At 45.7% G+C, this 17,288-nt stretch overlaps 1 protein-coding gene across 1 annotated transcript in view; it reads right to left on the bottom strand.

The window, feature by feature from the left end:
• The window catches only part of TNS3 (tensin 3), a 392,082-nt gene that overhangs the window by 81,192 nt on the left and 293,602 nt on the right, over window positions 1-17,288 (bottom strand). Inside the window, exons 21-23 of the mRNA XM_056856991.1 lie at window positions 3,987-4,150; window positions 2,477-2,603; window positions 2,291-2,374 (exon numbers count right to left, since the gene is read on the bottom strand). Coding sequence (XP_056712969.1) covers window positions 2,291-2,374; window positions 2,477-2,603; window positions 3,987-4,150 — 375 coding nt within the window. The remainder of the gene's footprint in view (window positions 1-2,290; window positions 2,375-2,476; window positions 2,604-3,986; window positions 4,151-17,288) is intronic.

Raw genomic sequence — 17,288 nt, 5'->3', positions numbered from 1 at the left:
AGCTGGGTACTTTTTTTACCGACCTCAGAAGGACGGAAGGCTGAGTCAATCTTGAGCCGGCTACCTGAAACCGACTTCCGTCAGGATTGAACTCAGGTCGTGAGCAGAGCTCTGACTGCAGTACTGCGGCTTACCACTCTGTGCCATGGGACTCTTTTTCCTGATACATGAAGATAACCTATTTATTAAATCAGCAGATCCCCAAAAAGGAGGCTTGTCCCTTTCTCTATAGCAGCCCATGCTAATAATGCCCCTTTCCTATGTGATTGTCCTCTCCTCTACACAGCTTACCAATTCTAGGGTGAGCAGCAGAATATTTGCTGAAGGAATTACCATGGTCAAGTCAACAGGGAATTATGCCTCGTGCCAAGGGATTGTCTATCTTTCATTCCTAGCTGAACTGGGCGATACAATCTGATCCTTTAATGTTTTCTTATATGTTACCTACACTGGCCCCTGCTAGCCCGACCTCTTCAGATCTCAGAAGCTAAGTGAGGTCACCCCGGGTTAGTATTCAGATGGGGGATCCAGGGAAGTCCAGGATTGCTTAGCAGGAGCAGGCAATGGCAAACCCCCTCTGTTCATCTTTTGTTTTGGAAGCCCTTCAGGGGTTGCCATAAGTCCACTGTGACTCGATGGCACTTTACACGCATATGTTAAGCATTTAGACCTTATTAAAGTCTGATATGCTGCCCACAGTGATTCTTGAGGGTAGATATAGAGGATTACCATCTACAGAATGTGCATGCTTATGTGGAGATGGGAATATCGAGACCCTAGAGCATATTTTTTAATTGTAAGATCTATAGTCATATTAGGGAACCTCCAATTACCCCCATAATTTCCCGCCATCCCGGTAAAAATAGAAGGACTCTCCTCCTAGTAATGCTAGCAGAGGAGAATCAAGAGATCACTTATAAGGTTGCCAAATTTGGATGGACAGCCTATAAGATTAGGAAAAGTTGGGTAAGCCATATATAGGCTTTTTAGCAATAATTTGTAGCCTACAAAACTAGGAAACTTGGGTAAGCCATAAATAGGCTTTTTAGCTATACATTTTATAAGATAATGTATAATTATGTGAATTTATAATTTGAAATGTTTCTTTTCTCACGAGTTATTTGATATTCTGGAAGTTTGAATTATTGTATTGATTCTATTTTTATTGGTCTTGGACTGTACTCAATAAATGTGATTTGATTTACACATATATGTTTCCTATTTTGCAAGCTGCACACTATTTACTATTTTAAATAGCATTTTTCAAACTATCATAGGCAGTTTATCTACAGGAAAGTTTATAAACTGGAATCCAAAAAGGTTTGCTTTCCAAGCACACACCTGGATTTCTTAGGCTCAAACTAAACGTTGCACACAGATATATGTAACATGGCCCCAGTTCCACTTTTCAGCAAAATACTTCTGGATGAACAATAAAAGCTGGTTTCCTGCCTGGTCCCCACTAAAAAATCACGTCCACCACCTATTTGGATCTCCACCAGAGAGAAGTCTCAGTGGCGGGGCTAGGATTTGGGAAGGGGTTAACGATGGTAGGAGCCCCGTGGTGCAGAGTGGTAAGCTGCAGTACTGCAGTCCAAGCTCTGCTCACGACCTGAGTTCGATCCCGACGGAAGTCGGGTTCAGGTAGCTGGCTAAAGGTTGACTCAGCCTTCTGAGGTTGGTAAAATGAGTACCCAGCTTGCTGGGGGTAAAGTGTAGACAACTGGGGAAGGCAATGGCAAACCACCCTGTAAACACAGTCTGCCTGGGAAACATCGGGATATGATGTCACCCCAGGGGTCAGTAATGACCTGATGCTTGCACAGGGGACTACCTTTACCTTTTCTACTAATGAAGGCAAGGAATGGGTTAAAAGCACCTTCCCACCATCCCCTGCTTTGCTGCTGACCTTTCAGAATTGTCTTCTGCTGTTTGAAAAGGCCCACATGGATATTGTTATGGGCATCTGTGTATATCTACCTAGTGTGGGCCAAGGGTCCTCTTTCTACTGCAGCCTACAAAAACAACAACGATCTAGCAAGTTGCCTTTCGTGATGCAACGTGGGAAGCTGAATTCAAAAAGGAGATCAGCTAGCCACAAAGCACATGTGGAAACATGCGCCCCTGAGGATCCCGGTCAAATTAAGCTACAAGAGGATCTGAATTCTCAATTAGTGATCTGGCAAAGATCAGTGATGTCAAAGATGAATTTTCCTTTGGTGCATAATGAAGCCTATGAAATGAGACCTTCTACCTGCAGCTGCATTTTGTTCTAATGAAAAGGACTTACCATGAGTAGTTCTATACATCCCCGGCGAGAGGCAGCTCTGATTGCCAGATGGATTTAGTTGCTGGAAATGCAGGGGAGTTTTCACTGTAAAAGGAGGAAAGGAAATGAACTTTTCATTTGCTATTAACATTTTTTAAAAGTAAGAAAGCCACCAATACAAATTTCTCCCCTTCCCATCTCACTCACCATAGGGAGTCTCTGGCGACACTGGAAATGCTGGAGTCGCCGGGGCTGATTCATTCCCATTCTTGGTGGGTGAGAAGATACCCCCGTCTGCTTCGTCCAGGTTTTTGTGGTAGCATGCAGCCCCCACCTGAGTAATAAAAGGGATATGTGAACACATGGAACGGCCTTCTACTGAGTCACCTCATTGGTCCGCCAAAGCAGCAGCTTTCCAAGGTTTCAGGCAGAGGTGTTCCACATCGCCTGTTAATAGCAAAAAGCACTTTCAAGTTGCAATTGATACCCTATCAGGACCTAAGGCTAGCAAGGACATTCCCTGCATGTTTGGGGGAAGTCACATGGTAACTAGTACTATACTGGTACCATTTGTGTGGGTTTGTGGCTACTGCATGGAAGCAGCAGGACATAAACAGCGTAGCAGGTAAAGAAGCCTGGAGAAATTGTGTTCAGCTTTGGGCACCACAATTTAAGAAGGATGTAGAAGTTGGTCCCTTCCAACTCTATGATTCTACGTAGAAAAGCTGGAACGTGTCCAGAGGGCAACAAAGATGGTGAGGGGTCTGGAGACCAAGTCCTATGAGGAAAGCTTGAAGGAGATGGGTCTGTTTAGCCTGAAGAGGAGAAGACTGAGAGGTGATATGAGAATCATCTTCAAGTATTTGAAGGGATGTCATATAGAGGATGGCACCAAGTTGTTTTCTGTTGCCCCAGAAGGTCGGACCAGAACCAATGGGTTGAAATTAAATCAAAAGAGTTTCCGTCTAGACATTAGGAAGAATTTTCTAACAGAGCAGTTCCTCAGTGGAACAGGCTTCCTCGGGAGGTGGCAAGCTCTCCTTCCCTGGAGGTTTTTAAGCAGAGGCTAGATGGCCATCTGTCAGCAATGCTGATTCTATGACCTTAGGCAGATCATGAGAGGGAGGGCATTTTGGCCATCTTCTGGGCATGGAGTAGGGGTCACTGGGGGTGTGTGGGGGAGGTAGCTGTGAATTTCCTGCATTGTGTAGGGGACCCTGGTGGTCCCTTCCAGCTCTATAGTTCTACGATTCTAAATGCCTTAACAGAGTGTTCATATATATGTATGTTCTCAGCCCAGTCCAGATTAACAGATCAGAGCATGGAAGCAGGCATTCAACAAGCATGTATCAGGAACCGTGGGGGTAAATTGAATATACATTCTGATAGGCCCCAGAATGCACATCCAAATGAGAATGCAATCTAGCTGTGCTCCCTTTCAACTAGATGTGCATTCAGACATGCTTCCAAAATGCTCATGCGCACCCATATTTTGGCATGGCTAGTGCAGGATCAGGATGACGATTATTGTGTCACACCAGAGGATGCAGTCACGACTAAAGTTACAGCATCAATTAATCTCAACTTTGCCAGACCCCAGATGAGAAAACACCCCACAGTCAAAAGGTATCTCTGCTTGTTGCCTGCTATTTAGGGGCCATGGCTAAGGTTCCCAAGCACACAATTAATTTTTTCCCCTCAAGTAATTCTTACTTACCTCTTTGGCCTCCTCTCCAGGGACTACAGGTCCTGGACTTTCAGGATGGTCAACAGCAGCTGACTTTCCCCATCCACACTTTGTATACAATGGTTGCGCTGGAACGTCATTGTCATACTGGCCAAAACTCAACTTCCTGCTTCGTCCCCCTAATATGCAGTCCCCTAGGGATAAGAACATAAGAAAAGCCATGCAGGATCAGACCAAGTCCCATCAAGTCCAGCAGTCTGTTCACACAGTGACCCACCAGGTGCCTCTTGGAAGGCCACAAACAAGATGACTACAGCAGCATTATCCTGCCGGTGTTCCACAGCACCTAAGATAATAGGCCTGCTCCTCTGATCCTGGAGAGAAGAGGGATGCATCATGACTAGTCTTTCTGTTGACTAGTAGCCATGGACAGCCCTCTCCTCCATGAACATGTCCACTCCCCTCCTAAAGCCTTCCAAGTTGGCAGCCATCACCACATTCTGGGGCAGGGAGTTCCACAATTTAACTATGCATTGTGTGAAGAAATACTTCTTTTGATCTGTTCTGAATCTCTCACCCTCCAGCTTCAGCTGATGACCCCGTGTTCTGGTATTATGAGAGAGGGAGAAGAGCCTAGAGATTCAATCAATACAAAACAGAGTTTGAATATGATATTAATCTAGCTCAGGGATGGGGAACCTCAGGCCCGGGGGTCGTATGTGGCCCCCAAGGACATTTTTTGTGGCCCTCGGGAGCTCTGGGGCCCTGCCGCAGAGGCACAGCATAGGGCAGCCCTCCCTGAGGGTGTTCCTGGGGCCACAGCTTGCAGGGGCCCTGTGGCACCCTTTGGACCTGTGAGCTCCTGACCCTTCGAACCAGAAATCACCACAGAGTCGTATAGAATCCAATCAGATGGCTTTTACTGGTCAAAAAGGCAATACAGTGCATACAGGGAAATATGGCAGCTATGAGAGTCTCACTAGCCGAACGATAATATAAGGCAGTAAATGGCGGGAGATTATACAACATTAGCATACACAGACAGAGTCAACTTTCTCAGGAGCAGTGTTCCCAGGCCTTGGTATGTGTGGTCGGCCTTGAGGCTAGACAGTACAGTACCAACACAGAAACAATACTGAAACCGAGATAGCAGCCTGACAGGACCCCCTCTTGCCGACTGACGGTCGGCGAGAGGAGGGGGAGGGACTCTTTCCCCAAGGCTGCCCCCTATAGCCGCAGCGTGCAGGAACGCCGGGGCACACTGTAAGACCCTCTTGCTGCCTGTCGGATGTTGAGCAGTGAGAGGGAGGGGGGGAAAGAGGCCCGTAGCTACCGGAGGCAGAGCATGCACGCAGGAGCCGATCGGGCTTCGGGGGGGTCTTTTGTGGACTCTGGGGGGGGGAGGGCATGGAGCCTGGGGCCAGGTCGCGGTGGCCGGCGGGTGTGTGTGTGTGTGGGGGGGGAGGCTTTTCTCTCTCTCTCTTTCTGTCTCTTTGTCTGTCTCCCTCCGTCCTTTTCTTTCTCCCCCTCTTTCCATTTCTTTCTCCCTCTCTCCCTTTTCCTCTTTCTGTTTTCCTTCCTTCCTCCGTTGACGATCGACTGCAGGCTGCGCCCCCCTGGCGCCTCGTTTGCTCGGGCCCACCACTGGCTGCCCTCCCGCCTGGGAGGGGGGGAGGACCGGGGCGCCCTCCAGGCCTTCTCTGCCTTCTCTGGGGTTGCCAACCTCCAGGTGGTGGCTGGAGACCTGGCAACCCTAGCCTCTTCACCCCCCCCACCGGGAGATCCACACCTGGCATGGCTCCCAAATGATGTTATAAATGTGCAAATGGCCCTTGGCAGGAAAAAGGTTCCCCACCCCTGATCTAGCTACTCAGGTGAATTCTAATAACACAGGCAAAACATTTGGCAGAAAAATCTTTTGGACCATAAGGAGTTGCTCAGGTACAATGGAGTTCAGGGTAAAGGTAAGTGGGATGTACTCAGAGGTGATAATGAAGTCCAACTTTCACTGACACAAAACTGCATAACTGTGAAGCTGCTGACAAACTTAGAACCAAAGTATATTCTAAGACACTGCATTCCAAGTGACTTCCCATATGTTATTTGATTATAGAAAGACTTCACACTGGTAATTGCATATTTTCAAGGAAAGCAGAGTTAAGCATTTCCACAACTGCCTACAACATTGCTGGACCATAATACAACAGCAGAGGTAGAAGAAGAAGAGTTGGTTTTTATACCCTGCTTTTCTCTACCATGAAGGAGGCTCAAAGCGGCTTACAATCTCCTCCCCTTCCCCTCCCCACAACAGACACCTTGTAAGGTAGGTGAAACCGAGAGAGTTTGGAGAGAACTGTGAGTAGCTCAAGGCCACACAGCTGGCTTAGTGTGTAGGAGTGGGGAAACCAACCCAGTTCTCCAGATTTAATCCGCCGAGTCTTGTAAACACCCCTATTTTGAGTATAACATGCTGGCAAATTAGGCCAAAAGCTGCTTTTCTGATACTAAAATATTTTGTTCCCAAAAAGAAGTAGTACAGTTAAACTGCATACTATTTCTCTTTAAATCAGAAATGCTGGCCTCAGTTCTTTTGCACTGTTCATTTAAAAAAAGGGGGGAACAGAATAATTTCGATAGCAACCTAATCCTAAAAACTGTGATATCTAATTTTAGGAGCGACAAGACTGGATGTTATACAATCTGGAAGTAATGCCTGGGGAACAGAATGTAGGTAAAACCCTCTACACCAGGGGCCTCCACCAATAGGGTTGCCAGGTCCCCCCTCTCCACCGGCGGGAGGCTTTGGGAACGGGCCTAAGGCAGCAATCCTGCATTCAGCCGCCCATGACACAATTATGTCACTTCCGGGTTTACCCCAGAAATGCCACATCATGACCAGATGCTTTAGCGCTCAAAGTGCTAAGGCATCCCGTCACGATGCGGTGCTTCCACAGGGGTAAACCCAAAAGTAACGTAACATGCGATTGCCATTCCTTGCAGCCGGGTGGATTGGTGGGCAATTGCCCACCCAAACCAGCCACCTGGCAACCTTATCCACCAGGTAGCTGGTGAGTTCGTACAAGCTTGCTGGCAGCTGCAGAGTAGCTTGTACAGTCTCTGGGAGACCCAGGAAAAGGCAGCAAAAAGATCTGCCTTAGGCCTCCCTGCTAGGGTTGCCAGGTCCCTCTTTTCCTCCGGCGGGAGGCTTTCTTGTTTAAGTGCGCACGTGTGTGCGCCGACGCGCATGTGCGCACCACTGGAAGTGCTGCCTCGCAAAGGGCCTTTACTTCTTAGTTTGAGTGGTAAAGCAGCCCTTTACCACTCAGACTAAGAGGTATAAGGCCCCTTGCAAGGCGTGCTGCGCACGGTATGCACGCATGCACGTTTGATCACTGACCCTCAGGTGGTCGGCAGGCAGAGGGGGCAATTGCCGGGGGGTTTCCCGCCACCAGCGGGCACCTGGCAACTCTACTTCCTGCCCAGATTTTATTTCATAAGATTTTCCTCTACGCTGCTGCCTGGTGCTCTTCCTAGTCCACATTCTGTTTCTTGGGCAGAACAAAGCCTAGCTACAAACTGGGGAGGGGTGGGGAAAGTAAGCTTGGAATATTTTTCTATTACTCAGAAGTAGCTCTCATTAAAGAAAAGGTTGGTAATCTCTCCCCCCCCCCACATACACATTCTTAAGGCTAGCCTGAATGAACAATCCTACACTCCCACTTCAGTGATTTTAAAAACATGTGTACATTCGAAACCACATTCATTATAGTGGTCTACTCAACGAAGCTATATTCAGAAGATTCCAAGTTAGTGTACAGGAACCAAATTCTGGTCCCTAGAAACACTTTTGTGCTTCTGAAGATCCATTAAATTATCCAGATGAGACATATGATCCCAATTCACTACACCCAGTAAGGACCCATCCAGACATTAGTTGGCAGATCCATGTTGTTGCTGCACAGCAGCGAAGGGAGGGGATAACTGTAACCAGGAAGTAGTGAGCAAGAGGGAAATCATCACCTTTCCCCATCTGCTCCTTTCCTTCTTCCGTTTATTCCCTGCCCCTCTCTATAGTTTACAGCTTTGACGTAGCTATTTTGGTTCACACAAATCTAAACATCAGTTTCCAAGGAGTTCTAATTACAATCTGCACCTTTCTGTCTCAGGAACGTCACCTCTTCCGGGTGTTGTAGGGTTGCCAACCACCAGGTACTGGCTGGAGATCTCCTGCTATTACAACTGATCTCCAGCCGATAGAGATCAGTTCCCCTGGAGAAAATGTCTGTCTTGGCAACTGGACTCTATGGCATTGAAGTCCCTCCCCGAACCTTGCCCTCCTCAGGCTCTGCCCCAAAAACCTCCCGCCAGTAGCGAAGAGGGACCTGGCAACCCTAGGGTGTTGTCAACACACTCAGGACTTTAGGAATTTCTAGCTTACAGTGTATTTTCTTGTTTTCAGCCTAGGGCATGCTGGCCAAACTCACCGGGCCCTCGACATCAACTGTTGTGAAAAGTGGATGCCTAGTGTTGGGGAAGATCAGTAGCGGTGGCCACAATGTCATTCAAGGAACGCTGCCACCATTACTGGGTTATCTCTTGGAGAACCCTGGAGAGATGTCCACAGGGTCCTCGGCTCTCCAGAACACAGCTGGAAACCACCAGTTTACAGCCAGTGGTTCACCAATTGTTCCTGATCTGGAATCTGACCCAGACAACTGGGTGTCTGCTTCTTCCACCTCTCTGTCACCAAAGACATACCCAGAATATGGCATAGCTCGAAATCTATGTGGAGGAAAATGTATGTGTAATCCAGTAGCAAGGATTAACATTTTCTTCTGCATATCCTCTGATGAGAGCCAACCTAGACAGGATGCCGGATATCCCTTTTCAGGATCTCCCATGTTTGTTTAAAAGCAACAACACAACCGCCTTCAATGTTGTCAATTTAAAAAAAAACATGTATTTATTATACATATGAATATATTAGAATTGCACATACTTGTCATTTAGGGCTACTGATTTTTTTTTTCAATATTACCTGTAGGAGTCTTTTTCTTCTCCTAATAGCAACTTATATTAGAGATGAGGTAGAAGAAACAGTTAAACATCCCCTCCCAAATAAATCAGCAACCTCACGTGAATACTTTGAAGTAAAAATAAACATCAAAAAGTGGAAGAGCCTAATCCCAGATCTCCCTTTAAAAAAAAAAAAAAAAAAATCTAATTTAGCTCTGTAACAGGGGAAAACCCTCCCCAAGCCAATTTGCAGTATTATGATTAGATACTGTTACAAACAGTGTAGACTTGTGTAATTTATTGCATTGTTTTTAAAAAGCGGTTTAGATTTATCAGTGTTATGGGAACAAAAGTATACCAAAACAACACTCTTTTCTTTTATCTGTTCACTGAAAGTAGGTGTGTGTGTGTGTGGGGGGGAGAGATAATACGGTGTTTTATTTTAATACGTGTTACAACTTAAACCAAACAAGCTTCATAAAGGCAAACAAATGCAAGAAGGTGGTCTGGTCCCTTCGAAGGGAAAACCCACTGATGTAGTGTGGAAGCATTACTGATCACCAGAACTCTTCTTCGGGCTACTTAAGCAAATAACATAAAATTGGGGCTGTCAGGAGAAAAAAGAAATCAGATCCCTTTATTAGAGGTTTAATGTAATGTTATTTACCAGGTGCTGTTAGAACATAACAACATAAGAAGAGCCCTGCTGGATCAGACCTGTGGTCCATCTAGTCCAGCACCCTGTCTCACACAGTGGCCAACCAGTTATTCTAGAGCACTGGTTCCCAACCGGGGGTCCAGGGACCCCCAGGGGTCCGCGAGAACTAAATTAAGGCCCGCGAAACAAAGTTATAAACCCATAATAAATTAATATTTTCAATTAAAAGTTCTCTATTATAAAATATATATATTCAAATATTATTCTAAGTTTAATGTTTAACTAACAGTTATGATTAAAGTTTATTTTCAAATTCTCGGAATTTTTATTTTGAACCTTGGGGTCCCTGCACCGAACAAAAAAGTCCTAGTGGTCCCTGGTCAAAAAAAGGTTGGGAACCACTGTTCTAGAGGGTCAACAACAGGGCATAGAGGCCGAGGCTTCCCCTGATGTTGCCTCTTGGCACTGGTAGAAGAAGAAAAAGAAGAAGAGTTGGTTTTTATATGCCGACTTTCTCTATCATTTAAGGAGAATCAAACAGGCTTCCAATCTCCTTTTCTCCCTCTCCCCACAACAGACACCTTGTGAGGTAGGTGAGGCTGAGAGAGCTTGAAGAGAACTGTGACTAGCCCAAAGTCACCCAGCTGGCTTCATGTGTAAGGAGTGGGGAAACCAACCTGGTCCACCAGATTAGAGTCCGCCGCTCATGTGGAGGAGTGGGGAATCAAACCTGGTTCTCCAGATTAGAGTCCATTGCTCCTAACCACTATACCACGCTGGCTCTCCTGGGATTCAGAGGTTCCCTTTAGTCACCATGGCCAGTTGCCACTGATAGAATTGCCCTCCACTGGGTTGCCAGGTCCCTCTTCGCCACCGGAGGAGGTTTTGGGGGTGAAGCCCGAGGAGGACAGGGTTTGGGGAGGGACTTCAATGCCGTGGAGTCCAATTGCCAAAGAGGCCATTGTCTTCAGGTGAACTGATATCTTATCGGCTAGAATTCAGTTGTAATAACAGGAGATCTCCAGCTATTACCTGGAGGTTGGCAACACTAGCCCTCCATGAAAAGTTTCAGCTGCTCATTTCCACACATCAAACCTCTATTAAAAGGACAGGGCATTTTCCTCCTCTTCCTGCTGGCAACCCTCCAAAAATGGAGGAGGGGAACAAATACAGGAAGCTGTCTTAAACCCAGGCAGACTACTGGTGCATGTAGCTCAGTAATTTCTACTCTGGCTGCCCCAGGATCATAATTCAGGGATTGAACCCGGGATCGACCTCATGAGAAGCATGTGCTCCACCCCTGAGCTATGGCCTCTCCTGAGAGAGAAAAAGACATTGCTGGCAGTAATGGAAGCCTCAGTTTGCAGCCATCAAAAAAGGAATGGAGGAAGAGCTGGGCAGAAAGGAGTTAGATTAATATGGGCTTGGTACAAAATGATCTCTGGATGCAGCAAAGCATGCTGGGACGAAGAAACAATGGCCACTCCCCACCTGAAGATATAAAGACTAGCAGTTATGCAGAGCTTCACAGAGGGCTGCCGTTGGTTTCTTGTAGGACTTCTCTGTATGCTCTGGCGGCGAAGAAAATAAGGTCCAATATGCTTGCTAAGAGAGCTGATCCTTTGAGTTGATTTTAGTGGTTGCTAGGACCCATGGGCCGATTGGGACACCATTGCAATTTTCAGCTATTATTTCTTTGTATGCATCAATTTAGCATAGTTTTATTACGTATATTATGGCCCAGGCTAGCCTGATCTCGTCAGATCTCAGAAGCTAAGCAGGGTCGGCCCTGGTTAGTATTTGGATGGGAGACTGCCAAGGAAGTCCAGGGTTGCTGTGCAGAGGAAGGCACTGGCAAACCACCTCTGTTAGTCTCTTGCCATGAAAACCCCATAAAGGGTTGCTGCAAGTCGGCTGTGACTTGAAGGCACTTTACACACACACACATGATCAGTCCAGCATTTTATTAACCTCGTATTTCACACATGAACACACATGAAGCTGCCTTATACTGAATCGGACCCTCGGTCCATCAAAATCAGTGTTGTCTACTCAGACTGGCAGCGGCTCTCCAGGGTCTCAGGCAGGGGTCTTTCACATCACCTACTCGCCTAGTCCCTGTAACTGGAGATGCTGGGGATTGAACCTGGGACCTTCTGCATGAAAAACAGGTGCTCTACCACTGAGCCAGAGCCCTCCCCTTCCTTTTATTACGTATCTGTGGTATCCTTGACATGTTTGTAATGGCCTATGGCTAAATGCAAATAAAATTATTCATTGTTCATTCACAGAGGGCTGCCAACCTCCAGGTGGAGGTCTCCTGGAATTACAACCGGTCTCCTAACCACAGGGATCAGTTGCCTCGGAAAAAAATGTCAGCTTTGGAGGGTGGCATTGTACACCACTGTGGTCCCACCTCTCCCCAAACTCTGCCCTCACCAGGCACCACCCCCGAACCTCTAAGAATTTGCTAAGCCAGAGTTGGCAACTCTATGAAACATGGCATTTTCCCTCCTCTCTCCCTCACCACCCCCCTTTAATGGCCTTGGATCGTAAATCACTTTGTTAGACAGCACCTGCATAGCTCAAACTATTCCTCGGCCCTGCGGAAAAGAAAGAGATTGGCCACGTTTTAATTAATGCCTGTCAGTGATGTGACCAAACAGTCACTTTAAAGACATCAGCGCTTCCATGTGTTCGGGGGAACTGTCAGATGTCCATTTAAGCATTTAAAAATGTATTGTCTGCAAAGAGCTTGTAATGTCATCCCATTTCTCTTTGTCCAACTGTCCTATAGGTGGCACTTGGAGAGGATTTCTGACCCATCGAAGAGCATAAAATAAATTCTTCTTTCTCCCTTATTGTAAAAGAGGAAAACAGTATGATAAAAATTATACTCCAGCTGCACCGGCTGTTGATAAAACAAAGACAAGTCTCAGCACAATAGCTACTTGATGCTAGATTTGTCTTTCATTCTGTTTGAGAATATTCTGCTAAAGCAAACTCTACTGAAACTGTAAACTACCTTGCCAACTAGGGTGGCCAACCTCCAGGTGGGGCCTAGAGTTCTCCCAGAAGTACAACTGATCCAGAGATCAATTCCCCTGGAGAAAATGGCTGGATGAACTTCCGCTAGGGTGCTGAACTGAGTGCCACGTCTCTTGAGGGCTCTCAAGAGAACCAAGATTCATTCAAATCTGGGGTGTGATCCTGCACCCCTACCCGATCCTAAACAGTGGATTGGGAAACAGGACTTCTCCTGCTGCCCACGAAGTACGGTTTGACCCCCAGTTTTGCCGAGAGAGCCATTGTGCGACTCTTGGAATCCTGGATGAGGTCCCGTCTGGCTGAGGGGGAACCATTGCCGTGAACGTTTTCTTTGGAATTTAGGCTCAGCTCTCCCCTATTACCATCTAAGCAATGATATTTAAGCAAGAATACCTGCTCTTCTAAAATCTGAGTAAGTAACAAGAACTCTTTTGTTTTACCTGGAATTGAAAGCTTTGAAGAAGTGGGGAAAAATATCTACAGAATCCGAATCCTCCCATTTGTGATTTGGTTGACTCTTTGACATTTAAAAACATTTGATAAGCCGACAGGATCTTAATCAAATTGATCGGTGGCTAGACACAACAATCGGGACTATTTGAATGACGGTATAGCCACCAATCAGAAATCCTGAAGTGCAAGGAGGAGGGACGAGCAGATTCCACTCTATTTCCGGGAGGAGGCTTTTCTGAGTAAACAAATTCCTTCGCCACGTCTTACCCGGAAGTATCAGCTATCGTCTGCCATCGTGAGAACATTACGGGATTTGAGACCAGATGTGTGGCATTGTGTAACTGGCAAATACTTCCCTAGTTCCTAGGCAAAAGGAGGGAGGCAGACGTGCAACTTTTTACTCTACCCCCCGCAACATCATTCTACAACTCAACATATCCCTGACTGGATTTTACAAATTAAACTTCAATTAACCACCAGAAGTGGCAACCATGGAAAGTGAGATTAAATATATGGATTGTCTCTTCTCTCTGACAAACAACACCTATGAACTTGCTATTCGGAAAATGGATGAATTTTTGGGAGATCTTAAGGACATTAAAGTCCGGATTATGACAATGAGTTCTGAGATGAGAGAAGGAAGCTCCCCAAATAATAAACCATTAAATGAAGAATTAAATACTGCAAAGGAGATGGAGAGCTACGAAGGATTTCTGAAGGATATATATCTGCAAGAAGAAACTGAATCTACCCGACTGATAACCATGGAGATGAATGTAAGCGACTTGGATTTTTGGTTGTATGTACTACCTGATGAACTTTTCAAAGTTAACTGGGAGAACTTAAAAGGGCAAGCAGCTGGAAACACCGGGATTTTTCTCTTCACCTTGGGGATGGAAGAAAATCTGCTGCAGATTCACTATCTTACATCAATTTTCACAGAGGGAACTACATTAACAACTTCCATGGATGCCCTTCAACATTTAAAGCTTCTGGGAAAGAGAGGAAGATGTTGGAAATTTAAGATACAGAGACTGGGTCAAAGGGCTTAGTTTTTTTTTGGGATTTAACTAAAAAGGTCTGATTAAACGGTTTGGCTTTGATAAAAACATAATAATTAATGACATTAATATAATTGACAGTCATTAGATATGTGGGAGAAACAGAGAAATTAGGATATTCATTTCTAAGGAGGTTAAAAATGTTAATTATCTAATCCATTTTTATTTCTATTTTTATATATCTGTTCTTTTTTCCTTTCTGTCTTTTATTTTGTCTTTCTTTTCTCTTTATTTCAAAATAGGTAAATGAAATAGTAAATGTTTATAAATGTTTGTAATAATATTAGGATTAGAATCTTAAACAAAGGAGATAAAAAAATAAATGATAAGATTGAGGGAGGTGTAGGGGAAGTTTTTATATTTTATTTTTTATTATCTATATATGGATGTATTTTCAACAATTATTAATTAGAACTTATATTTTGATGTTTACTTATATTGATTGTTGAATACTCTGTTTGATTACTATAGAAAAATAATAAAAAATTTATTTAAAAAAAGAAAATGGCTGCTTTAGAAAGTGGACTCTATAGCATTATACCCAGGCTGAGGTTCCTTCTCTCCCCGACCTCCACTCCCCCGAGGCCCCACCCCAACTCTCAACGCTTTCCAACCTGGAACCGGCAACCCTACCGCCAACACAATTTTCTTCTAGGACTGGTCTGCTTTACCACATGTCACTGAGATCTTTTTTAAAAAAATACCAAATTGTTTAATCGACACACCCAACTTCAATTTACACTTCTAGCTACACAGCGCTACAAACTCTCTCCTTATGACATAATGTCCGCCTTCATATAAAAAAGTAATCCCCACTTCAGTGCTGGATTACTTCTTATACAAACGGGGCTGCCACAAAGTCAACATTGTGCTTTTAACTCGCACGGCTACAAAAGGCCATGGATTTGGAGAACACCTGCGCATGCAACCTTGTGGTTTGAGCATTGTACTGGGCTTGTAAACCCTGCCTAAGATTGTGGTGCAAAACACACTTCATTAAGTCAGCCGATGCTGTAAGGCTTAGACTGGAGGGCGAAGCAGGCCACAACCAGGTCATTCCCAAGTAGACCTTCGAGGCAGGAACTGCATACACAAAAGCATATGTGCTTTACTGATAGTTAACATGTGTATAAAGTGTGCATAGTATGTGGCTCTGTAGCCCTAGTAAGAGAGCCTCCCCCCACACTAAGTAACCCCTCTTTTTCACATTACCTTTATGGCATGGAAGCATCCTCTGTGCTATATGTGAGGTTGCCAACCTCCAGGTGGTGGCTGGAAATCTCCCGCTATTACAACTGATCTCCAGGCGAAAATGGTGGCTGTGGAAGGTTGACTCTATGGCATTATACCCCATTGAAGTCCCTCCCCAAACCCTGACCTCTCAGGCCAAACCCCCAAAATCTCCAGGTATTTCCTAACCCGGAGCTGGCAACCCTAGCTGTACGGATAATGTGGAAAGTGTCAGGCCATATATAGCAGGTCATCCCCGGAGCCACAGGCCTTCTCATGTTACACAAACAGTATGAAGCTGAACGTTGCTAAGGTAATGTGGGAATGGGGCCTAGTGCAGATGGTCCATCAAAGTCAGTATTGTCTACTCAAACTGGCAGCGGCTCTCCAGGGTCTCAGGCAGAGGTCTTTCACATCACCTACTTGCCTAGTCCCTTTAACTGGAGATGTCAGGGATTGAACCTGGGACCTTCTGCATGCCAAGCAGATGCTCTAAAACTGAGCCAAAGCCCCTCCCCAAGCACATTGGGTGGTGGTGGGATAGGGTTGCCAGATCCCTATTCACCACCGGTGGGTGGTTTTTAGGGCGGAGCCTGAGGAGGACGGGGTTTGGGGAGGGGAAGGACTTCAATGCCATAGAGTCCAGTTGCCAAAGCGGCCATTTTCTCCAGGTGAACTGATCTCTATCGGCCGGAGTTGTAATATCAGGAGATCTCCAGCTACTACCTGGAGGTTGACAACCCTATGGTGGGATGTGCAGCCCAGTCACATCCAACTTATGACAACCCAGTAGGGTTTTCAAGGCAAGAGGAGATAGAGGTGGTTTGCCATTTCCTGACTCTGCATAGCAACCCTGTGCTTCCTTGGTGGTCTCCCATCCAAGTACTAACCAGGACCGACCCTGCTTACCTTCCAAGATCGGATGGGATTGGGCTAGCCTGGGCCACCCAGGTCAGGCCAAGCACATTTACATGGATGCAAATGTCACCAAGCAGCAGCCCCCCGCCAACCTCCTCTATACTTCTACACCTCGATCACTACCATTGCTACAATCTGCCTTTGCTGATTGTAAGTATGCAGTGCAGAAAGGCAATGGATGAGTAAGAGGGAAAGGAAGATGTACATATAACTCAGGCACACATGGCCAAGGACACACACAAGAAATGAAGGAGCGGAAACACAAGCACTTGCAAAAAAAAAAAAAAAGTCTTAGCCATATGCCCCTCCCTTCCTGCTGGTCTGCCAAGCTTTTCATTGATTGTTTCAGAAGTTTAAGGAATTAAAATTTCCCCCTCCCTACTACAAGCCCCATGTCACGTGGCTTTTGTACGTGCAAGTCCCGTGATTATCAGAATTGCTAGAGGCTAGAGAAGGAGGAGAAGAGGAAGAAGAAAAGAAGAGGAAGAAGAGGAGGAGTTAGTCTTTATACCCTATTTTCTCTACCTTTAAGGAGTCTCACTGGCTTACTATCACCTTCCCTTTCTCTCCCCACAACTGGCACCTTATGAGGTAGGTGGGGCTGAGAGATTTCGGAAATAACTGTGACTGGCCCAAGGTCACCCAGCAGGCTTCATGTGGAGGAGTGGGGAATCGAACTTGCTTCTCCAGATTAGAGTCCGCTGCTCCTAACCACTACACTACACCTCCTTCCTTTTTCACCAGCAGAAAAAGCTGTTTCGATACAATCTATGAAGTCAACCATTGTAGAAGGGGAACGTGGCTCAGTGGAAGAACATACACTTTGCATGCACAAAGTTCCAGGATCTATTCCTGGAATCCCGTTGATGATCTAATGTGCCAAGAGTTGGGAAAGACCTTTCTCTGCCTTAGAACCACTGCCAATCACAACAGACAGTTCTCGACTAG

This window comes from Euleptes europaea, chromosome 11 (genome assembly GCF_029931775.1).
Source record: "Euleptes europaea isolate rEulEur1 chromosome 11, rEulEur1.hap1, whole genome shotgun sequence".
Taxonomy (NCBI): domain Eukaryota; kingdom Metazoa; phylum Chordata; class Lepidosauria; order Squamata; family Sphaerodactylidae; genus Euleptes; species Euleptes europaea.
Note: the sequence above shows the minus strand (reverse complement) of the source record. Positions and strands in the feature narration are given on the sequence as shown.